Genomic DNA, 25,068 nt, shown 5'->3' on the forward strand with positions numbered 1-25,068 from the left:
GACAGAGTGACAACACAGGCACTGACCGGCTCTTGCCATTCATTCTGTTGTCCTTGTTCGTTGCGCTGCTTTTCCTCTTCTTAATTCAACCAACTCTACATCAGTTCTAAGCATCTTTTGAGGCAATACATACACAAGCACTGTGTTGCTATGGTTTTTACTTTATTAATAAATTATCCAGCTAGCATGGCACAGTCACTATTACCTTTCCCATAAATAGCTTTTTTAATGATGAAGGGACATCGATCCCCATGGGCAGGTGGCAACACCAAGTCACTGCCATGCAACATATGTTAGGACTTACTGCAAACACTTTACTCATCAAAGAAAGTCAAAGACGTTACAAAAATAAGATCAATGGGTCCAAATTCACGAGATATGTTGTCAGACTGGAAATCCTAGTGCTCTCGATGATCAGGTGACCTGCAATCAGTAGTCAAAAGGACAGTGAATATGAAACAAATTTGTATTGTTCTAAGATAAAACTTTGAAAATTGAGCACATATATGAGGCTGTTCAGATGAGAATGTTCACAAGAAAATGATGACTAATGAGCATATTAATTTAAGGTACTTCTCCTGGAAAAAAATTACACATGCACAGCTAGAAGACCAAAAAGCAATAAAAGCAAACAATTCAAAGAAGTGAAGAACTACAACAGGAGAAAAAAAATAACTTTATACTTTAAATTCCATATGAACTAGAAATTAGTATAGCAGCTAGACAATGAAGATTCCATTTTCATTCCTGGAGACAGATTGGAAAAAGGCATACATGTGCTAATTGCACGCTGTGATGCTCGTGATGCGTATAAATTTTACCAGCAGTCTGAAGTACCTGCTGCTGCGTAACTGCACAAATAGCTGGATTTAAAACAGCAGTGAAGAGTGGCAGCGAACGGAAGAGAAGAGTGTTTTCATGCTGCAATGCTCACAGATTTATGACGAGAATATGCTTCACTCCGTTCACACTGTTGTGCAACATGTAGCTAATTCCAAATAAAACTAGGTGAAAGTGCCGCACCAGTTTGTAGTTGTCTGAGAGCAACTCGCTCTACATTAGTCAAGACAGAGGAAGACATGAACACGCATAGAACAACAGCACACGAGTCCCACCAGATGAAGAGCGGTAGAAGTGAGGGGAGCACGTGATAGTATCACCAAATATGGTTCTGATGAGCGATCGCTGTTTCGTCATACCATTACCTAGTTGGAAATACTCCACTTCTTGAGATGCTAACTGGCCGCTCAGAAGCGTGTATGTTGTGTTGGGTTTAATGGTGCATAAGCCACTAAGGCTATCATGCGCCAAGCTCAGGGTATAGGAAATTGTTTTCTGCAGATTTTTACAAATACTATATGTGATAAAGTATGGTGGTGTAGAAAGCTTAAAAGGTTATTTCTTTCCAGTATTGAGGGCAAAAACAAGATTTATAAATGGCTAACATTAAAAGTTTCAAAGGAGGTTGGGTAAGCTCATTAGCCGCCCTTGGCTGGGCAAGGAACTGGAGGCTCCCGACCAATTCAAAAAACCTCAGCCTTTTTCTCAGGAATGAGAAAGTCGCCGAGGTGCAACAGGCGAAGCATGGTCATGATTTACATATTTCGAAGAAAATCTGCTTCTGTTAAAAATCTAAAGACACAGGACATCTCCACAACTGCATTTTCACCCAAGAAAAGTGCTGGGTGAAAAGGGATGCATTGGTTATAAAACGCAGAAAAGCACTTTTTCCTTAGCTTTTCGAGTTGCGAGCATGAAAATAAAATGTGATTAAGTGTAAGTCCATCTCCACATGTACAAACCGGTTTGTCTTTTGTTGCCAGCAGAAAGTTGTGTGTAATGTGTATGTGGCCTATACGGAGATGTCAGGTAATGACTTACTTATATTGTTTCTGGTGCACACATGACTTCCATTCACCTAGAACTGGTTTTATTAAGTGTAGCTTGTTATTTACTTTGTTGTTCCAAGCAGACTGCCATTTTTCCTTACATTACAATATATTAATTACATGCAATCGTTACAGGGCATATTTACATTTTTAAATTGCTTGCCACAAGCTTGAGCAGTGCACAAATCTGCTCTTTCGTTGCCTTTTATGCCGACATGACTTGGTACCCAGCAGAGTCTCATGTTTTGTCCTCGAGCTATGGGTGTTGTAATGTTGTGTATGAGGTCACCAAGCAGCAAAGTTATTGCATTTCCAGAATGAAGGGCTGTAAGCACACTTAGCGAGTCTGTGTAAATAATACTGTTGGCAAGGTTCTTCTTTACTATTTTTTCTATGGCTACACAGATGGCATAGCATTCGGCAGTGAAGATAGATGCACACTGTGGAAGTCTTATAATTTTATTCCAATTTCCTTGTACCACTACGCTTCCAACATAAGCATCTGTTCTTGACCCATCTGTATAATAAGCTGTGCAAGTACTGTATTTTTCCTCAAGTGTAAGAAATTCTTCTATTATAGCTTCTTCTGAAATTTGTTTTTTGCGAAACTGTGTAAGAGTGAAATCACAGATTTCAGGGAAAAATGTACCACAGTGGCAGTGGATCTCGCCGTCGAGCAATGTTTGTCAATATGTCTAGTATGTCGAGGCTCTGGCACATCTCTTCAAATCACAATAGCAGTGGCCAGGTAGCTTGCGGTTTATTGTTAGAGTATTCTAGATGGGCACTTCGTAGCGATGGGACAACAAACATGTTTGTGCAGTGAACGGAATTTTAAAATGGCTCTTCTGTCTGTAAGTGATGGTTCGCTGGCTTCTACATACAGACTATTCATGGGTGATGTCCTGTATGCACCAGTGGAAAGACGCAAGCCTAAATTATGTGCTGGATCCAGACGTTTAAGGTACGATGGTCTGGCTGATTCATCAACTATACAACCATAGTCTAAGGTAGAGCGTCTAGGGAGTGATAAATTTGTAACAGACATGTCCTATCTGAGAGTCCCAGTGTTTTCGTGAGTGTTTTTAGTATATTCAGAGATTTCAAAGATATCTTTTTTGAGGGTGTTTATGTGTGGCAGGAATGTGAGTTTTTTTATCAAAAAAATTATTCCCAGAAATTTGCGCTCAACTTTTACTGGTATTGTGACTTCATTCAGATAAAGGGTGAGGTCAGTGTGCAGTTTTCTTTTCAGCGAGGACAGAACAGCTACTGACTTTTGCGTGGAAAACTTGAATCCATTTTTATCTGCCCATGTCGTTAGTTTGTTTACTGTCAGTCGTATTTGACTCTCGCATGTTGTCATGTTGGCGGATGTCCAGACTATTTGAAGGTAGCCGACATAGACTGGATACATGATGGACTACGTGATTATTTTAGCTATGGGATTAATTTCTATAATAAAATAAAGGGGGTCGTGCTTAATATACAACCCTGAGGTACTCCATTTTATTGAATGAAGTTCCTCAAGAGCGTTGAGCTTAGGCGTACGTGGATAGAACGGTTTAAAAGGAAGTCACTGAGGCAGTTTAACATCCTACCTTAGATACCTAGGTCGTGGAGGATCCCAAACCTCCAAGTTGTATCATATGCTCCAAGTTGTATCATATGCTTTCTCCATATCGAAGAAGACGGCGAGACAGTCCTGTTTGTGTATGAACGCTTCTCTAATTGTGTTTTTGAGACAAACAAGATGGTCAGTTCTTGAGCATTCCTTTTTATAACCGCATTGATGGATGTCGAGAAGTTCGCGGGATTCAAGGACAAATGTTAGTCTTACATTTAGGCCACTTTCGAATGATTTGGCGAAACAGCTTGTAAGTACTATTGGCCTATAGCTTTCAGGGGAAGTTGGTGGTTTCCCAGCTTTCAGGAATGGCACTATGACGGCTCTTTTCCACTCCTGAGGTATTTTTCCTTATATGAATGTTGTGTTAAAGAAAGTCAGCAGTGCCTCTACAGCAGGCTGGGAAAGATGGCCAAGCATTTGGTAGTGTATCTGGTCGGGTACTGGAGCAGTTTTTTTGCCGGCAGACAGTACACTATTGATTTCTTGGAGAGTAATTAAATTGTTGTACACTTGGTTTGCACCTCCACTTATTGGAAGTCTTTGTTTTTCGGCTATGTTTTTGTATTTCAGGAATGACTGCGTATAGTGAGACGAACTGGAAACTGCAGCGTAGTGTTCCCCCAAAATGTCTGCCTGTTCCCTTATGCCTGTTTGTGTGCCAGGTGTTGCCAAAAAAGGAATTGTGAACGGTGAGAAAGTGCCATTTAATTTTCGAACCTGTTCCCAGATTTTTTTTAATGTAATTTGACTGTTTATATAAGAAACATAACTTTGCCATGAAGTTTTCTCTGCACTGTGACAGACGTACCGAGCTTTGGCTCTTGCCTTTTTAGAATGTACGAGGTTCTCTTGTGTTGGGTACCTACGAAATTTACCCCAAGCTCTCTTTTGTAGTGTTCTTGCTTCCTTGCAGTCTTTTGTCCACCACTTTGTGGTTCTGTGGCGCTGAACGTGCAGTTGTTTTAGTGCTGGGCCTCTCCGTTTGGGGAGGGGCCTTGGGGCCGGCAGACCTGGAGGTCCGCACGGCCTGTTTTGTGGGTGGTGGCGCAGAACTAGCTGGGCCGCTCAGAAGCCTGCAGGATCCGAATGTACCTGGCTTTAGAGGCTGCTGTATGTATGGCGTACAATTCCAAAAAACATATAAGCCTATGGAGCAGAAGCGTTCCTCCATGCTTTCCCAACCAAGAAGAAGGCGAAGAAAAAACACGGCGTTCGCACCTTTCGACCTGCACAACCTATTCACAGCTTGATTGACACCGCCAACAGAGTTGCTCTACTCACAGAAGATGACCAAGTCATTGAGGAAAATGACCTTTTAATTGCTTCCTGCCACGGTGCAGACATCTCAGCAATGCCAGCATCGGCGTCTGCTATTGCGTCTACAAATGAGTCTACCCATAAACTATATCATGCAACAGCTACAGGTCCTGGCTGCCACTCTCGCAGAACACTTATCATGCCACGATGCATTCTATAAACTGCAGCCATGTGTAATTCAGTGGAATTGAACGCATCCGCATGGGCTCACTTCAAGCGTGCGCGTTACTCCTCCAAGGGCAACGAATAATGGGGTTTACTAGCTACGCAACACTGTCCATCCCAGAACATGTTTGCAGGGCTGCTATTTATGTTCGCAGTACCCTTGTGCTCTACATATGGAGACACCGCATGGCAAGAGGTGGCAGAAGGCTGGTTCAACATTCAATGCATTACTACTGGCCTGCTGCAGGTCAAGACAGAATTCTTTTTGGAAAGCACACTGTTTGGTTTTGACATATCTACAGTGAGAAGGCATTTTATATAACAAATCTGAAAAAACAGGACAGTCTTGAACTGCATTCTGGTCCTGGGAGTGAGCAACAAAACATACACAAGGTCAAAATATAGCTCAAACAGTTGCGTAGAAACCTGCTCCGCAAGGTGAGAAAAATGCCCACTGTTCAAGCGTTTCCCAGCAATGCGGCTCATTAAACAATCCTTTAGAGTACTTCCCGCTTGATGTCAGCAATGAAACCTCAGGACAGCATAAAAAATGAGACATAGAAGCAAATAGAACAATTTTAAAAAATCAATTTTTTGGTCATTTTTTGGGGTTTCAAAGCCGCATTCCCCCTTGATAGCAACACTCTTCGTACCTTGACTACTCTCAAGCAGGAAGCTGGGTGCAGCATCTGCATTCACTTCTTTGCAACATTTTTTGCGCCATTATTAGGATCCAGGGTTTCCCACGAAGCATTAAGGATTTAAGCATTTTTCGCATAATTTTGTGCAGCAGCCACAAACTATTTTTTGACACCACAGTTATGGACGCCATCAGTAGAAACGAAAGCATGATACAAAATTTTACTGTTTTACCTCAATATGAATATAATGCAAAAGGGGATTTTGGGAAGCAAGGAAATATTACAATTATGATGCAATCTCAAATCTTACGCCCACAAAAAATGCGGATGGCACATTACTAAAATAAGAAAGCAGCAGATATGTCAATGCCCTGCACCTTTGTCTGCTTTCCATAACTCTTTCAGTGCCTTCTCTTCCTCATTGCCTTCTTTCTACTATAGCCACTTTCCCCTTTGCACTTGATCGCCACGTGATTTGCCCCACAGCCATTAACCCTTTCCGTACCGTGACATGGGTCAAATATGACCTATGTTTTGGACCTGCCATGAAAAATTAGGCGATGTAAAAAATGAAACTTTAACCGGACATAGTCCGCCGCTCGCCGATCATGGTGTCTATTTCGCCGCATGCTCCTCAAAGACAAAAGGCTACACTGAGCACCTTTATCGGTTCTTACGCTGTATTATTTTTTTTATAGCAGTAGTGGCAAGTTGGGCAACCATGTGGAATGGTCAGATTTCAGTTTCGAAAGCGAGACTTCATCTCAGAGGCCCGGGACATGAGCGCTTGCTCGCATGTGTTTCATTTTACCGGTTGTATTTTATGTAGTGCTCTTAATTTGTAAATGATGAGAGTAGTTTTATTTGGCGCTTTATGGTCTTTGAAACCTACTGCCAAGATATTTTACCAAATGTGCGAGCAGATTTTTGATTACATGACGGCAAGGAAGGCCATGCCCCCTTTTCCGTGCCATAGGCCATCGGACAGACGTTTTGAACCTACTGCCAAGAATTAAATTCTGGGCTCCTGAACAAGCTACACCACCTAATTTGCTTCTATAACACCATCTCTTTAGTTTCAACTTTGTTTTTTCTTTTTCTAACATGAGGAAACGACATGAAAAATGAAACTTTGATCAGACATTACTACCAAGCGAAAAAAAAAATGGAAGCAGGAACTGCAAGCTCTGCTATAAAAAACAAGTGTAATGTGCAGCACACCCTACATATACCTCCACTTTATGTCCTCACGCGACTGCTTTCTCTAATAGTGCCACAGCAGTCATATTGCCTAGCATGAAAGGCCACAGAGAGTTCAGTGTATCATGTACGCAGCTGAAAATAGCAAGAGTGGTAGCTGCGAAATGTTTTGTATATTTTATTTTTTTATCAATTTGTGGCTCAGCAGCAGCTTATTTTTGTTTCGCTTGTATTCTTTTTTTTTGCGTTACCAGCATATTTAACCAGTGAAATTTCGAAATGTTTTGCACACACAACTCTGGCGTTTTCTTAATTCAAAAGTGTAACTAATAAACTAGAACATCATGCACTGTGATGTGCAATGCAATTGGTGATTCTCATAAAAAAAAAATTCTTTCAATACACCCAAATTCGACCATTTTTGCACTGTAAGGAAAGAGCTGATAAGCTGCTTCCACTGGCTCTTAAGGCTGGAGGCAAAGGTTGCTCTAGCTATCTTGAAGAGCTTGGAGAAAAAAGAAATGTTGCCCAATATGCATCCCATGGTTCCAGATATAACGTGAGGTGCAGTATGCCGGATTCTTTGCTTTTTCCCATGGAATTAGGCAGATTCTTTGTTCTCAGTTCAAAACATTTAAAATTTTCCACCTCGAAAAGAAAGGGGCCTTAGGCATTGCTCACAGTACTAGAGCAAATAAAAGTGACGCTTTTCACCCCTGTGACTGAGTTAGCCAAGGCAGGTGTGTACCTGTGCTCCCTGCCAGGGCGCTCAAAACGTTGTTTGTCACGGTCTTCGTACTGTCTCCAATGGTCACTGCTGCTGTCACGGGGGCGGCCACAGGGCCTCTCAGGATGGTCACTCCTGAAGTCGGCTCGGTGCCATTCCCGTGAGCGTTCATAAGACAACCTTTTCTGGCGGAGAAACTCGTCTTTCTTGTCATGGTCCCTGGCTTTGTAGTCTGAGCTCGGGTAGTGACCTTCACGGCGACGAGGAAACTGGTTGTTCCTACTGGGAAATGCACCACCAGGTTCCGATGAGCGAGAGTCACAGGGTCCAGTCTTGCTGCCCAGGACGATGGGCTTCCTGAAGGGACGATCGAGGCCACCGAATCTCAGCTGTCCAGACTCCTTCTTCCCTCCAAAGCCACCACCTGGCGTCATAGAAGAACCAAGTAGATGTTCACAGCACAGAGTGGCGCAGAAAAACAAGACAAATAATAAAAAACACCCAGAGGACAAGCACCTAGTTACAACCAATTACCTATACTAAGAAGCCGTTCTTGCCAAACAAATGCAACTGCACATTACCAAATCATACAAGGCCAAACTATACTATTTACGCTTGCTTGCACTGTTCACCATATGGGTACTAATGGCTCCACTGGGGATAGTTGCCTGAGCACCCCGTAGAGCCAACTTTGCTGGCTAAAGAGCACGTAATAAATAGTTGTAAGTTCACACATCATTTACGTGCATTATGGATTCTTGCCCCCCTTATTTTGTAACTTGCAAGCAGTGTGCACACAGGAGACATCCATTTTTATATTCATCACTATTTGACCCAAGAGCAGATTGTTCTATAAACATGTTCACGTTAGCAATGCAGTTTGGACAGATTACTTTTAAACCAATTAAACAGCGCTAACATGCAGTACGGAAGAGAAGAACACAGAAACAAGCCCCGACTAGCAACGAAATGATTTATTGCGACAGGGAAGGCAGCAATATAAAGAAAATAAGTTTTATTGGGCTTTAACGTCCCTAAGCGACTTAGGCTATGAGGGATGCCGTAGTGAAGGGCTCCGGAAATTTTGACCACCTGGGGTTCTTTAATGTGCACTGACATCGCACAGTACACGGGCCTCTAGAATTATTGCCTTTATTGAAATTCAACCACTGTGGCGAAACCACTGAAATCGAACCAGCCTCTTTCGGGTCAGCAGCAGAGAGCCATAACCACTGAGCCACCGCGGCGGCCAATATAAAGAAAACATGGCTATCAAAAACACAAAGTATCTAATATGTCCTGGAAGGTTCACAATTGGATGCTATCAAAAGATGTCACTGATTGAGATAGGCAAGCTATTGCGGAACCACAGCCAACGATGGCTGGCTAATGCACGTGTCAAAGCAGTCACATATTTTGTGGGTCTCACCCATATAGTATTGGCCACATGACAAAGGTGTCTTGTAAGCAACACCTGCAGTTAAACTTTTTCCAGTGCTTTTTTTCCTTTTCTCTTGGTTGACTCACTTGCACATCCCTAGTTTGTTCCTGGTGGAGAAAAGCAATCTCCCGCCAACTTTGCTCACAATCTTTTCAGATTGTTTGACACCTAGTGTACATATGGAATGCGTGCTCTCTATTTCTTTGCTGATTGATCAGCGTTGGTGCAGGCATTCTCAGTTTTCCTTTCCATGATCTATGACTCAGCTACGTTTGATAGCAATTTCAAAGGGGTACCCTGCAGCAGCTTCAAAGGCGTTTTGGCAATTCTGCCAAAACGTGCTTAAAAACCACATTATACACGTCTCGTGTTTTATCAAACCCAGACAAGCTTTGACGCAAAAGTAAAAAGGTTAACTGCTGCAGGATACCGTTTGATGTTGCTATCAAGCGTAGCTGAGTCACTGAGTGTAGAAAGGAAAATTGAGAAGAATGGTGAGCACCAGTGCTGATCAGTCAGCAAAGAAAAAGAGAGCACACATTCCATATGTACACTAGGTGTAAAACAATCTGAAAAGATTGTGAGCAAAGCTGGCGTGAGATTGCTTTTCTCCACCAGGAACAAACTGGGAGGGATTTGCAAGCGAGTCAACCGAGAAAAAAGGAAAAAAGCCTGTGAAAAAAAGCACTGGAAAAAGTTTGGTAACTGCTGCTGTAGTGTTGCTTACAAGATACCTTTTTCATGTGGCCAATACTATATGGGTGAGACAGGCCGCTCTATCATTGACCGTGAGCGTGAGCATGCGAAAGTAGAAAACAAATCACGCAAAAATGGTTTATTGGGGTTTAACGTCCCAAAGCAACTCAGGCTATGAAAGACACCGTAGTGAAGATCTCCGAAAATTTCGACCATTTGGGGTTTTTTAACAGGCACTGACATTGCACAGTACACGGGCGCCTAGAATTTCGCCTCCACTGAAATTCGACCGCTGCAGCCGGGATCGAACCCTCATCTTTCGGGTCAGCAGCCGAGCGCCATAACCACTGAGCCATCGCAGCGGGTAAATCACGCAAAAATAACATGGCCCTACACTATGTGCAATGCAAAGCATTTCTTAACGAGAGCATTACCATCGCCAAATATAAAGACCAGACCTCACGGCTCATCTGCGAGGCACACAACATTCGTGACTACGGTGAAACGTTTGTTAGCCAGCCGTCGTTGGCTTCGATTCCACAAGAGCTTGCCTATCTTAGTGACACCATTTGATAGCACCAAATTGTGGACTTTTCATGACAAGTCTGATGCCTTGTGTTTTTGCTTGCCACGTTTCCTCTATGCCTTCCCTGTCGCAATAAATCACTTGGTTGCTAGTAAGTGCTTGTGCCTGTGCTCCTCTCTTCAGTACTGCATGTTAGCGCTGTTCGATCGATTTCCATCAACATGCACCAACCAGCCTAAACCCTCTTCCTTCCAGACCTCTCAACTATAGGGATGATTCCACCACTGCTTCATCAGTGGCACTGCTGCACAGTTACCCTACCCCACGGAGGAAGACTATTCAGGAGGTGAAACTCCCGTCAGCGCGAGCGAGCACAGGCGACCAGATAAGGTCACGATTGTATGCGCCGACGGGGCCATATGCAGTGGCGGCGCCATGCGGCTCGTCGTAGAAGCCGCAGTGGAAAAAATAAAAAAATGCAGCACCCGGGCAGGTGGCTCCGGCGCGCTCTCCGGCGGCATGCGCTCAAAGCAGACGACAAGCAGACGAAACGGGTGTTTGCTTCAGCAGGCACGCCGTGACGTTGCATTTCTGCGCCCTTAAGTCAAACAGCAACAGTTCTTGTCGGTCTGTTTGAGGGCCGTAATACTAACAGCACTACTACGCACAGTGCTGCCTCCTTTCCAATTTGCTAGACTAAGATGGGACACAGGTGTTTTGCTCGAAATTGCAAAAGCGGTTACAAGCGTTGCAGGGAGAAGGTGAGCAAGATGAGAAGTTGTTGCCGCTTGTTGCCTTCTCGGCTGACGTGTAGTCATAAACGCTGCACCGTACGACGCCCGCGTTCTCCTCCAGCAGATGAAACTCAGCGTGGTCACATATGCGACGAACGTGAAGGCATGTCTGCCTTCGACGAATGCCAGCAGCGCTTATACCCATCCAATCAAAGTCATCGCGCAGGTGTCAAACAATAGCCCTGCGTACTACAACCAGAAGCTACAGATAATCTTATAGCGGTCATGGAAAAGAACGCGTTTTATTTTTTACTGTGCTCAAATGGTTGAAGCGTAGCACCAGTTGCTCTTCAGGATACCAGTGGTAAAGAAGCGCGCGAGAGTGCCCTCAATAGAAGTCATGTGCGCGCAGCCAAACGGGAGCCACACGCTCGACCGGTTGCCTTGGCAACCGAAACGGCGGTAATTTCTTTCCAGGCCGCTAGCATGATAGTGGCTCCGTGGGCTTGTGACCTTTTCTGGTCACCGCAAACAGTGGAGTTTCGACTCCTAAAGGTTTCTTGCTCCGTGCCCTACCCTCGGAGCGAAGCAGTAAAATAAAATCACTTCCTAATTTCAAGACGTCAAGCAAGCTTCTCTTTTCAAGACCCTGATTTTTCCATGTTTCCTCTGGCTATTCCACACAAAATTATCAGACCATCAAAAAAAAGGTGAAAAGATGTAGTGGCCGATGATAACTGACTGTGCACATATTTACCAAAACTGCAAATGCTGCACTGAAAACAGATTTGAGAGAGCTCAAGTTAGTCCTGCTCCAACCTCCACCTTATGAAGCTCCTCTTCCAGCTGCTCAATAAGGGTGCCTTCCCTCTCCCTGAGAGTGGTTAGTTATATTGAGTTTAGTAGCAGGAAAGCAACTAAGGCTATGATAAGGTTAGAGCTTTCTGTTAAAGGTGGAGCATTTAATGCCTAGACTTTGTTTAAAATACTGGCTTCCTTGAGAAAAAACTTTAAAATACTTGAAAAATCAACAAGTGCTCAATCACCTCAAAGCAACCCGGGGTGTAATGGGATGCGTTAATAGTAAAATGTTGTAAAATTATTCTTAGTTCAAGTTTTATACATGAAATAAAACGTGGTTTAATGTGAGCTCAGCACCACACATTTCACAGAGAGGTTTGTCTTGTTTTGTCAGTAAGAAGTTGTGTGTAAGGTGTGTGTGTCCAATGCATAGCTGATGTAAGATAACTTCAGTAAAATGTTCTTGATGTCTACATGACTTCCAGTCTCTTAAAATGGGCTTTACAAAATGCAGTTAGTTGTTTACCTGTTCTCCCCACATAGTCTGCTGCTGATTTCTCAGCTTACTTCACATTAACTTCAAAATAATCTCTGCGCGGTATGTTCATTCGTTTTATTTGTCGAAATAGTGCTTGTGCAGTGCATGCACCTGCTTTCTCATTACCGACAATTCCAACATGGCTAGGGACTCAGCAGAACTTAATGTTCTGCTTTTGTGTCATGACTATATTATGCATGATATTTCCTATCATGGGTTCAGCAGCATTTCTACAGTGCAGCGCTTTGAGCATACTCAGGGAATAGTGTAGATGATGCTGTTTTTGATGTTCACTTTTACTTTTTGTTCTACAGCTACAAAGATGGCATAACATTCCGCAGTAAAAACCGATGGACACTATGGCAGTCATATCATTTTTTTTTTCACTTTTGCCTTGAACTACTGCACCTCCAACATGTTTTTCTGTATTTGAGCCATCAGTGTAAAATTCAGCGTAAGTGTCATACATTTCTTGCAGTATCTGCTCACGTGGAATTTGCTTTTTGCATAAATGTGTCAGTGTGAAGTCGCATAGAGCGGGGAGGCTTTACCAAGGCAGCAAATGGCCTTGTCTCGATAAATGTTAGGTACACCATCTCGTACAGCTAATTCTTCACACTGACCTTCAAAGCACAGCACTAATGCCGTGAAAAAAATGTTGTTTTTGTTGAACGAACTTTTCAGATGGGCACTTGGTGACAGTGGAACGGCAGAGATGTTTTAGGACAGAGCGTAGGAAATATGCGCATGTCAGTGTGCTCAATCCTCTAGACTGGGCTCATCATTTCCTTGCGAGTATCTGTTTTCAATAAGGGCAAATAGCATCCAACAGTTTTGGATAAAACAAATATAAACGCAGTTTAAATTTTAAAAATTTCCGCAGAACATTGGCATAAAAAGAAGCACACCTGTTACATGCACATATCACATCAACACCTGTTTGGCATCACATATTGGGGGGGAAGAGGAACTATGTAGCACAGCTCATACAAAGCATAAAATGCCCTGCAGGAAAAGTCTGATGTGCCTGCTGATATGAAGTATTATATACAAATACAGACACAAACTGGGCTGACAATGATCGCATGACAATGCAGCTAATTAATATTGCCACAAAACGTGTTCTCATCAAAATTCTGCCTGACATATTCACACCACAGTTGAGACACAGACAGTTGGGGTATGCCCTGGCAGTGGTTGATGTAGCCAGTGGTTGATCTGCTCACCTGCACAGTGATGTCAGACTTGTGAATGCATGGACAGGTACGGTGAAACACAGCACAAGCACAATCTTTAGCTAAACAATTCTTTCCACACCCTCTTGCAATACCCGAGAGCACAGCTTCAGTTGTGAAATGACGCCCCAAATGCAGCATTCTTGATGAGACATAGCCCTCTGAGCACTCATGTATCGGTTTCACCCCTGGCTGCAATGGTTCAAATGCTGTCGCATTTCAACTAGGCAGCAGCTTTTTTCTCAGGCCAGATTGATTTGAGCCATTGGCTATGGTTGCTTTAGGTTGGTTTATGGGGCTTTAATGTCCCAAAGGCTGTGAGGGACACTGTAGTGGAGGGCTCCGGAAATTTCGACCACCTGGGGTCCTTCAACGTGCACTGACATTGCACAGTACATGGGCCTCTAGAATATTGCCTCCATCAAAATTTGACCGCCATGACCGGGATTGACACCGCATCTGTTGGATCAACAGCCAAGCGCCATAACCACCGAGCCACCGTGGTAACACATTAGCTTTGGGAGTTTGCTCAATTTACGCCTCCAAATTTTCGTGCTGCTTTAATGGTCTACATCCAATGGTATATTAAGCATGCTTGAAAGAGCAACAGCCAGTTTCAATTTGAGAAACTTAGAGGAAATTTTCAAAATGATGCTTTAAGTGTTTATAGGAGCATCATTTATTACTAGACATACATTACTCGTTGTAGTGCCAGACACTCTTCTTTCAAGCATTTTAAAAAGACACCATGTTTACTCAGATATCCCACGTATAACAAAACTTTTTTTGTGATCATGTGAACATTGCGAGAACGACAGGGCACCCACTTCTGGTTCTAGCTTTTTCTTTGTGGAAAATAATATTTATTAATGAAGTCACCTTCCGTGGTCTGCATCAGTGCAAACTGAGCAGGACTGCGACAATGAGCACCAACACAAAATGCAGAGCTCATTTTGTGGACAGTGAGAAAAAGACAGCAAGGTGACAGGAGTCACTGTGGACCACAGCGCTAATTGCCGGCAGTCCTTTTTCGCCCAACTTTTGATGACATCTCTGACAATTCCTTGATCTCCAGCTCATCACACAGTCTGTGTATGGGCACTGAATTTGGGATAGAATGAAAAATATGCACACACACTATGCAAGAAGCCCATAGAAGAGGATATTTGAGCATCATTTGTGTTAGCACTAACGTCATATCGTAGCCCATAAACTAACTCTTACCCGTATAAAAGAAGAAATGTAATAGTATTGAGGTTGCCTGCCATGGCGTTTACAATGAGTGCCTATTGTTCCTCTTGCAATTTCTCCGCCAAAATTCTGACTGGGTCCGGTTCCACTGCCCTTATATGGGATGCATGAGTCTTCCCCTTTTAGAGCATTTAAGTACCTTCCATTGGATTATGTATGTGATTACACTAATCCAACCTATTTATCTGCCTTAATCTATTTTCTGAGGCGAGCCTACTTCCAAAATTTTAGGGGTCCTTTGGAATTTTGGTGGGTGGGTTAACTTTTAAATTCTGGGCATCCCCAGATTTTCAACTCTGGTGGTGCCCTATCATTTGTCCACTAGTGGTCATGTGGTGTTGATGCCACGACCCTCTCAAATTGCATTCACAGATCACGGGGAGTCTTTATACAACTCCTGGCACAGACGTGCAGTGGTTAAGCGATGCGCTACTGCCCCGTCTTTCAAACACAACCAACGGTGGGGCTTGTGAGACCCAGGCTACTCTCCCCGATCTCACACCATGATGGGTAGGTAGCAATTGCATTAAATATAGCCACGGTGAGCAGTGTGCTCACAATGCTGTGGGCAGGCTGCGATGGCATCACAAGGTCATGTGACCTCTCTCAACCAATCAGGGAATTTCCCGACAGATGAGCCACTAATTTTTTTGAGACAACAACCTAAATGCTGCCTTATTAGAGGAAACATTGGTATGCATTAGATCAATAGAAAACTAGCGCAGCTGTTTCATGGTCAGAGCAAAATAAAATTTCGAAGCAGATGTTTAAGTGGCCCAACATGAAGACACTGTACATACAGAGAAAGCCCGTAAAAGACTAACCCAGCCTCCGAGGTATCCAACCAGGCAGCACTCTTTCTTGCTCAAAGTCTACAAAGACCTTGCAGTCGTCAATGGTCAACTGGTTTGCACCGCTGGCAGCCATAGCATCTTTCATGTTGTAGAACTCAATAAAGGCGTAGCGCTTTGAGAAGCCAGTGACGACATCTCGCACAAGGTGGCAGCTTTTGATGTCACCGTAGTGAGAAAAAAACTGTTTGGAAAGTGAGAGAAAGAACACGTTAAAGAAAGAAGTTCAAAGCACAGCCATTTCTTCGCACAGCATGAGTGTAATAATATGAACAGGACTGAAGCAACCTGCGATATTGACTAAAAGTGTACAAAAAGAAGAGAAAATTTCAACGGCTGCACATTCCCCATTTTTTTTTAACAGCACTGCATAGGTGTGAAATAGTACAGCGGTCAGCAGCACCTTACTGGTGAGTGCAAAAACATCGAGAGCTTTGCAGACACACAGAGCCCTTGTCCATGCAAGTTGCATCTGCTACCTCCTTGTGCCGAGTCAAACAACATTTCTGTGTCCATTTATTGCCGCACAACTAAGTCAGTGGAAGGCACAGAACATTAGGAATACAGGACAACACTGGGTTTCAATTTAATGCACTTGCAAAGTAAGCATATAATTGAAAGCTTTGACAAAGGCTCTGCATGTGAACATCGTGAGATTTACAAGAAGAAACAGTCAAAGTGATGACGTCTGTCTGCCACCCTGAGATATGACTGCAGATAACGCAACTTGCTCACAGCTGTTTAAAATTTTTATTGCTTTGGATGAAAGACTGACAAGCATTTCACTTATATACCACATGCATTCACATGATCAGCGATATCATGTGTTCATGCTAGAGCTCTGTTTTTTTTTTTTTCACACCTGAAAATGATGTCGTCGGCAAACAGCTGAATTCAACTACACTCCCTGCAGTGCCTGAGACAAAATGTGCCATTTCATTTGAGAAGGGGAACGCTCAATGCATCCTGTGCCAGATGTTAACCCTTTTCAGGACAGTGGGATACTTGGTCCCATTTGATTTAAGTGCCGGCAAACAGCTGCGCGCCCTATTTTTGCGCTGCATACTACCGAACTGAAAAATAAACCACCCAGCGTGTTTTTATATTTAACTAATAGGACTCCTTGGTGTTCTGGGTGCTTCCTACAAGTGCAGCTGGGCTGTTTGACTCAACCCAGTTTGGCGGGAAAAATCAGCTTCCAAAATTTGTTCAGCTTTGAACCTTTTCATTTACTCAAACTGCCATATAATACGTATTGAAGCAATTTTCAATTCTAATGCAAGTTTCCTTATGCGCCAGAGAAACTGAGGTACAGATATGTACCATATTTTGGGTCTTACGAAGTAGTAATTAGTACAAATGTACCGTCTTTTTTTTTTTTTCTTAAGAAAAATCAACAGTCAAAATGGCTTGCAAGTGATATCCAACAATATCTAGAGTGATTCCGAATACAATTCTTTCATTTGTATGCATGTAAGACATTCATAGAGCTCGTGCCTTGCAAAGGGTTAAAGAGATACCGAGGACAAGCTGAAGATGACTTATATATGAATTGATTGCAGCATTGTAATAACAAGGAAGCTATTTTCACTGAGAAAGAGCTATCATCTACAAACACCTAAACTAAAATACAGGTATAACTGCCACAGGTTGTTTTTACAACCAGACTGCAATGTAATGAACATTTTATTCCGGTAGATCTCTGAGGCTGTGGCAGACCACCATTTACTTCCTGGCAGTGATCACCATAATACTCCCGACATTTTCATCAATGTCATGAGGCGGAATCAAGTGAAAGGAAGAACTATTCTATCTTCAGCTGCAAGTTAGCGACAAACATAACTTTTGGTTCTGTATCTCAGTGAACAAGAGTAGCACCTGCTGTTTATTTTGGTGGGCACAGTCTGAAAATGCCCAAACCCATATAATTTCAGCAGTATTCTAGTGACTGAAAAACTAGAGGGACATAAGCCCTTCAACCCTACACCAATACATAATGAGAGCACTAAGTTTTTGCAATCGTTCTGGGACACACACTGAGCATGAAGGTTGCCCTGCACATCTGACAAGCTAAATGCAACTATGAAATTCACACTTGATTGGTCAACGCAGTGAGGCATAGCAGCGTCAATACATAATACATTGCAACACTGATATCTTTGATATTAACCTCTCTAACTGTATCCTCAGTGGTCGTCGGATTTAGCCTTGCCACGAAGATTGTTAGCCGTGGGTCAGTCTTGACATGTCTGTTTGTCCTATAGGTGGCCTGAAAGCGAGATTTGGCAAACAGAGGAAAATGAAATAAAGATGAACACTATCGGCAGCCCAGTGCAGCATATCAATACTTTTCTCAATATTATTTGAACCAGCCAGCAGTGTTGCCAGTAAATGGATGGGAGCTCAATACTAAACAGCTGAGAAAGAGCAGACACTATTGACCAAAACTACTCATTTGAGGACACATTGAATTCCAGGCGAATGTGCCAGTAACAGATAATGGGCAACTTGCAAAACTGTGGGAGAGCGAACTTACACAAATATCTTTTTCAACAAAAAGCATTCCTGGACTGCGCTTCCGCGCCCTGCTCTGCACACAAAACGGGAGACAGCGAGGAGCAAGTCGCACTCGACTGCAATATTTTTGAAACTCCTGTAGCAAGAATAGCCACTAGTTTATTTTTATTTATTAAAGATAACCTAGATAGAGGTACTGGGGAGGGGAAAGCACCACTGCACCCTTTCGACAACACACGCGATCTTGAAAGCAGGTGAAAAAACTGCAGGGCAAAATTAACCCAGAGGGCAATTTGTTAATGGGAATCTACTGGCTTGTACTGGTTTCTACTGGAACCAACAGGAAACTTGCTGGCTTTCTGCTGGTTGTACTGGTTTCAGCAGGGTGCTTAGTGGTTTTAACACACTAGCGTTGAAGGCCCCATTACCCAGAAAATCTGGGTAACGGGGTACGTGACCCCTTGCGTTGCGTCATCACAACCTGCCCACCGTGGCAGTTAACTTAATGATTGCTCACTCTGGAAGAGCACAAAAAGCTCACACAAACAATCTGTGCGGACGGCTCCCACTGGCACGCCAGGTGTGGACGCAGTGTAGCCCTGGGCTACGCTGGGGGCACCTACCCACTGTGCCAGGGGTGACCTGAGGACTGTGAATGTAAAGCAGAGAGTGACCTTAACCCATTACACTATTGCATAAGGCGAAGCTTAGGTGTTCACTCTAATTTTCTTGCAGTCATAGCAGACAAGCTGCTGGTTTTCTCGTGGTGACACTGGTTCCAGCAAGTAACATTTTGATGCTGTGTTTGGAGAGCTCTTTTTATGTGTTTGTGATGAAGTAATAATACTCTTCAGCTAGCAGAACTCTCCAGCTAAATCTCTTTGGCTGTGAGTGCTAAAAATTGAATAAACAGTGTCAAAATTTAATGAGAGAGCTCTGCTTATTAACCATTCCCCACTAACACATGTAAACACCTATAATCGGGGGGAGGGGCGGGGGGGGTTACATCAGCATAACTCCATATGCTATTAGAATGTAAGTGCCCATGAGTTCGACATGCAAGTTGAGTGTACTGTAGTGCTTTACTGTTGCTCTAGTTACTGCTTTTTGAGTGGGGTTTGAAGCTGTACATGTGTTGTTTCCACTATGGGCAGATCTGCATGGTCCTGCGAGGTGGCTACCATAGGTTGCCAGTGTTTCTGTGTGTGCTACACACATTTAGGACTTTACTTTAACACTTGTTTTTAACGCCTCAGAAAGTTTAGACAATGAAAGGACATTGTAAGAATCAAATATTTAAACAGGTTTAAATGCAATGTCACGGTGCTACCATAACGGTTCCAGCAGCTGTTGAAAATGTGGTAGTAAACAAGCATTGCTGGAACCAGCAGATTACCTGTAAAAAATTTTCACCTACGCATCTCTCCTCGCGTTAGCCCCTTTCGTGAGCAGAGCACGGACTGTAAACACAATCTGTGAACGAGTTTTTGGTTGGAAAAATCTTTACGTCGGCTTTCCCGCAATTTTGCAAGCTGTCAATTACAGAGTGTAACCCTACTCGCACCTTTGAAGAAAAGACATGACACCACGGTGTCGGTGGAAGGGTGACGATGTTTGCGGACCAAATGAAACAACAAAATTTAAGTTGAAAGAAACAACTTACGTCAGAAAAGGTACGCTAGACCAACATATGCAAAGGCAAGGACATCAGCAGTTATTCTGCCGAGCAAAACAGTGAATTTTTTCGCGACATACAATAGGAAATGCTGAGATGCCAACAGGACAGGTTTATTCCAGCCAGACGAATATGGCATGAGCATGAGACACGTGCCAGCTGCCGCGAGCCTCACACAAGCGCGCAGTCAAGTTAACCGGCCTAGCCACTGCATGTGGCTACTGCCTACAACATCTCCCCTGACAAAAAAAGCTAATTCTTGGAAGGAATGATGCAACGCCCACACCTGGTGTGTCAGTGGGAGGCATCAGCACAAGCTGTTTGTGAATCTTCTAGAGAAACTGAAGTCCCAGGGAGTGTTAGTGCCTTGTCATCTTCATGTATGTTGCCATACAGAAATTCCTCGTATACGACGTCTTGTTTGTCTCTCTCCTCTTTTGCAGGCTTGAGAAAACGGATAAGATAGGTTAGAGTTCACTGTATAGTGCCGTTCCCAGTGTCAACTATATGTGACCTGGACACCACCATGTTCCCTTTTTGCTTTAAGTCTGTAACCCAGACTCCCTCTCCTTTCAGAAGGGTAGGAAGTTGCCGTAAGCCATGTCGTCTATCGTAGTTTCTTCACTGCTGTTCGCAGACTTTGGTTTCAAAATTCTGAAGTTTAGCGGCATTTGGCAAATGGGGAGTAAGCTTTCCGCGAGTCAGAGGAATCTTCGTCTGCAACCGCCTCCTCATCAATAGTTCAGAGGGGCTGTAGCCATTTTTCAGCAGAGTTGACCTGTAGGACATGAGGGTCATGTAAGCGTCTTGGGTCTTCTTCATTGAAGTTTTGATGATGTTCACAGCAACCTCAGCAAGTCCGCTGCTCTGTGGGCTTGATGTGATGTGTTTGAACCTGTATTCTTGAGCAATCACTAGGGTAGAGAGCCGGGCCAGTTGGTACATAGTTCTAAGGGAAAAAAAACCAGCGGAACGATGCAGACACAGAGAGGGACAGAGGACGACGCTGGACTTGCAACTGATTTTTTTCGCAGGAACCACACAGATAAGTACCCTCCATCAAAGTACCACCACATGCGCGCACCATACATCACATGTATAAAAAAATAAAAGTCAATATAAAAATGCCCGTCACTGCATGCTAAGTTATTTATGGGTTCTCTAATGCGTTTAAGAAACAATGCTCTTTCTGATACAGTATCACAGACATGTCACTAACACAATTATCTTCGTTTTTGATGATGTGATAATGCCTCCAAAATTTGCAAGTCAAGCGTCGCCCTGTGTCTCTCTCTGTGTCTGCGTCCTTCCGCTGTTTTTTCTTCCTTGGAAATCTTGAGCAAACTTAGTGAAGTCAGAGGACGGGAACTGTGAACCATTATCGGAGACCACCACCTCTGGAATGCCGCGTCAGGTGAAAACTGATTTGCAGTGATTGATCATTGTACTAGATGATAGCTTATCTAGACGAGTCAGTTCCGGATATCTGGAGTAATAAGCAGTCACGATTAACCACCAAGTTCCGGATATCTGGAGTAATAATCAGTCACGATTAACCACCAGTGGCTATTAAAGAAGAACAGGTTCATTGAAACTCTTTCCCACAGTCTTGAAGGAAACTCAGTGCTTTGAAGGGGCATTTTTCATTTTCAGTTGCTGGACATTTTGACACACTCTGGACAAAGTTTTATGGTGGCTGTGATGTCTTTGGCTACCGTAGGCCACCAGACGGAGTCCTTAGCACGGGCCTGGGTCTTCATCACGCTGAAGTGACCTTCGTGCAAAAGGCGCAGAATTTCTTTCCTGCACGTGAGTGGGACAACTGCACGGGCTGCGTAGAGTAGCAGATCATCCTCTACGGTAGGCTATTGACGATTCTCAAGAAAAATCTCTTTAAGTTGTAAATCTCGTCGGGAAACCCATTCTTTTGTGCAGAGTTCTCGGAGATGCAAGCAGACGCGATTTTTGGTATTCTTTCAGCCACTAAAGGCAGTGATGCTTGATGGGAAGGGTCGTCCTTACGCAGCGCAAAAAAGCCTCTATGTCGCTTCCTAGCTCTATGTCACCAGTCTCCTGCAGAGGCGCTCTGGAAAGAGCGTCGGCCGCGAGCAATTCTCATCATTCGTATTTTAAGTCTTTGTAGCTGCGTTGCAAGGTCATCAAGACTTTTCGACATAAAGATAGGTACCAACGGCGTGTGTTCTGTTCCAACTGTGAACTGCTTGCCAACCAGGTAGCCACTGATCTGCAAACCCAAACCAAGCAAGCGCCTCTTTCTTTATTTGCGCATAGCATTTCTCCGTGTCAGGTAGAAGCCGGGAGGCATGAGCGATGATGGAAAACTTGCCAATGGTCTGTTTCTGTCGAAACACTGCCCACAGTCCAAAGGAAGAAGCGTCTGCACTGACCACTGCCTCCTTAGCACGATCGTAGACCCCTAACACTGGGCAAGATGAAAGTAGCAGCTTCCATCTGTCGAATGCTTGCTGTTAAGGAATGTCCCAAACGAATTCCTGATTTTTTGACAGCAAACAAATAAGCGGCTGGAGCAGGTCCACAAGGTTGGGTACAAAGCGGGAAAGATATGCAGCCATTCCAAGCAGCCTTTGCAACTCGCTTCTATTAGTGGGACTGGTCATTTTTAAGAAGGCTTCAACCTTTTTTTCATCGGGTTTGATACCGTGCTGGTCAAGCTTGTGACCTAGGAACGTGAGCTGGTCAAGGTGAAACAGGCACTTGTTCTCATTTACCATGACACCTGCCTCAGTAAGTCGTTGAAGAACAATGCAAGGTGTCTCGTTGTGCTCTGTTTCATCTGAGCCTCAGATAAGGATGTCGTCCATATGACACACAACTCTGTTGACACCTTGCAGAATTTTTTACATCTGCCTCTGCAAGTGCTCGTGAGCGGACGTGATGCCAAATGGAAGCCTGTTGAAGGAAAACCTTCCGAATGGCATGATGAAGGTAGTAAAGTTTCCTGTTGTCTTCACTGAGTCTGAGTCACTGTTGTCTCCACTGTCTTCACTGAGAACCCTGAATTGGCATCGAGCTTAAACACCTTGGCCCGAAAGATGGAATCGGATGCCACTCTCACACGACATAACAGTTGAGTTCAGTGAAGTCCACGAAGATTCTAACATGCGGTTTGGTTCTTGGACTACCACCATAGGCGCACACCATTTAGTCGGCTCATCAACAGATGAAATGATGCCAATATGTTACATTCGCTGCAGTTCAAGCCTTTGCAACTTTGTTGATGGTCAGCGTTTCGGGGTGAAGCTCCGCTTGCTGCTGACGTACGCTTTCAACCTGCCCGATAAACTCAGGCGCCTTCTGAAGAATAAGATCAGCGTCAAGTTGCAGTCTCGCTGACAATTTCTGGTCTTGAATGCCGACGACCAGTCTGTCTGGAACCAGTTCCTCTCGGAGGGTGCCGTACTCACAATGGTTGGAAAGCGTGTGAAGCGCAGTTACGAATTATTTCACGGATTCGCCGTCGTTTTGGACCCTCGTGTTGAAGCGTGCCCCTTCAAAAATGACGTTGCGCCGTGGTATGAAGAAGCTGTCGAATTGCTTCAGGACGGCTTCTAAGTTCTGGGTGTTCTCTCCGGAGAGTTTGAAGGTTCCCAAGACGTCCTCGGCCTGGACGCCCATCAAGTAAAGGAGCGTGTCGACTTGTTGTGGCCCCGACTTTTCGCAGAGACCGGAAGCCGTGTAGAAACGCTCGAACCGCTTCCTCCATTTCGGCCAGTCGGCAGGAGTCATGAAGCAGAAGGCCTCGGGCGGTTGAATGACGAAGGACGCCATGTACTGGCCGCTTAGTTCAGGCCGTAGACGCTGCTGTGACGTGTGACACCATGGATGCGTACCCGAACAAGAGCTGGGCCTACTGTGGGAATTGCGTTACTTCTGACACCATGTTGAGATTCCAACCGGACAGGTTTATTCCAGCCCGGTGAATACTGGCACGAGCACGAGACATGTGCCAGCCGCCGCGATCCTCACACAAGCAGCAGCGCAGCCAAGCTAACAGGCCTAGCCACTGCATGTGGCTACACCCTACAACAGGAAACTCGGTTGGTGCGGCTTGCTTAACTACTCGGTAGACATAGTAACGATTTATGGCACTCGTGCAATAAAATCAGTGCCGTAGACGTTACCCAAAAAAAAGTAACTAAATACGTTACTCGTTATGCAGAAAAAAAAAAAAGGAACGTGTTACCACCCTACATTAGCTACAAAAAAAGGTAACGTGTTACCGTTAGCGTCACCGAAAAAAAATACCGCCCGTTACTTTGCTGTTACTCCATGGCCATAAATTTTAATCAGTGCGTCTTCACTGCAAGAACTCACGGATGACAACTTTATAAAGACTTGTGTGTGTGAGTGGTTTGGGAAGGAGACGTAGGTGAAGGCAGTGTGTGAATGCTTGTCCGTACACGTGTTTCGTGCTTCATGGATATTCTGGCTTTTTTTTTTTTGTTAGTTGCATCATCAATGGCAGGTGTTTTCTGGCATGCATGCGAGCCGCAAGAAGGGTTGTCAAAAGCGCCTGTACATTTTGTTTATTCGCAACATCACATTAGGTGCTCTGCGCTTTCTTTTTCTAAAGAAAAAAAGGGGGGGGGGGGGAGCATTTTGAATAAAAAGTACTAGTAACGTGACAACTCACATTACGGAAAAATGTTACCATAACTACGTTACCCGTTGCAGTTCCGAAATGGTAACGATTATGTTCCTTAGTTACCGAAAAAAGTAGCGCGTTTCCGGTAACGCCGTTAATGCCAACACTAAATCAAGCACAGTAACGCAAAGTTGCTTACTTCCATAGCTCGAACGATGCCATGGTCGTGCGGTTTCACGTCTGTGCCATCGATGCTGCCAGCCTTCAAGGGATCGTACGAACGAGCAATAGGTGACCAGGTAGCATCCATTAAAACAGGCTTCTTGAGGATGCTACGCAGCAAGAAAAGAAAGCGATGAAGATGCTGACTCTTGACGATCTCGGTAGTCTCGAATTAGAGGCTAAAAACTCTGAAAAAGGTGAGAAAGTTTCATCTAACGTCGAGCACAGCTTTTATACTTCGAAACCGAACTGGATGCATGGATGGATGGATACGGCTGAACGCTGAACCCTTTAAATCGGGCGGTGCCTGAAGCCACCTAGCCATAACTTTTAAAGTTTTTGTTGCATTGTAAAGGATTGAGAAACATTTTTGCGGTTGAAAACA

General features: G+C 44.0%; 1 protein-coding gene across 3 annotated transcripts; it reads right to left on the reverse strand.

Annotated features, from left to right (window-relative positions):
* Positions 1–142: 142 nt before the first annotated feature.
* Positions 143–24,950, reverse strand: LOC144110049 (U11/U12 small nuclear ribonucleoprotein 35 kDa protein-like). Of its 3 annotated transcripts, XM_077642856.1 has the most exons (5): positions 24,661–24,950; positions 17,813–17,911; positions 15,616–15,826; positions 7,591–7,993; positions 143–423 (listed from the first exon to the last, which is right to left on the reverse strand). In XM_077642856.1, the coding sequence occupies exons 1-5, from the start codon at positions 24,769–24,771 to the stop codon at positions 399–401; spliced, it is 849 nt and encodes a 282-aa protein (XP_077498982.1). In that variant the 5' UTR covers positions 24,772–24,950; the 3' UTR covers positions 143–398. The 3 variants fall into 3 exon arrangements, with proteins under 3 accessions (XP_077498982.1, XP_077498981.1, XP_077498983.1); XM_077642855.1 differs by lacking the exon at positions 143–423 and having other exon boundaries at positions 5,769–7,993; XM_077642857.1 differs by lacking the exons at positions 143–423; positions 17,813–17,911 and having other exon boundaries at positions 5,769–7,993.
* Positions 24,951–25,068: the final 118 nt, after the last annotated feature.

The sequence above is a fragment of the Amblyomma americanum genome, chromosome 11 (assembly GCF_052857255.1).
Source record: "Amblyomma americanum isolate KBUSLIRL-KWMA chromosome 11, ASM5285725v1, whole genome shotgun sequence".
Lineage (NCBI taxonomy): Eukaryota > Metazoa > Arthropoda > Arachnida > Ixodida > Ixodidae > Amblyomma > Amblyomma americanum.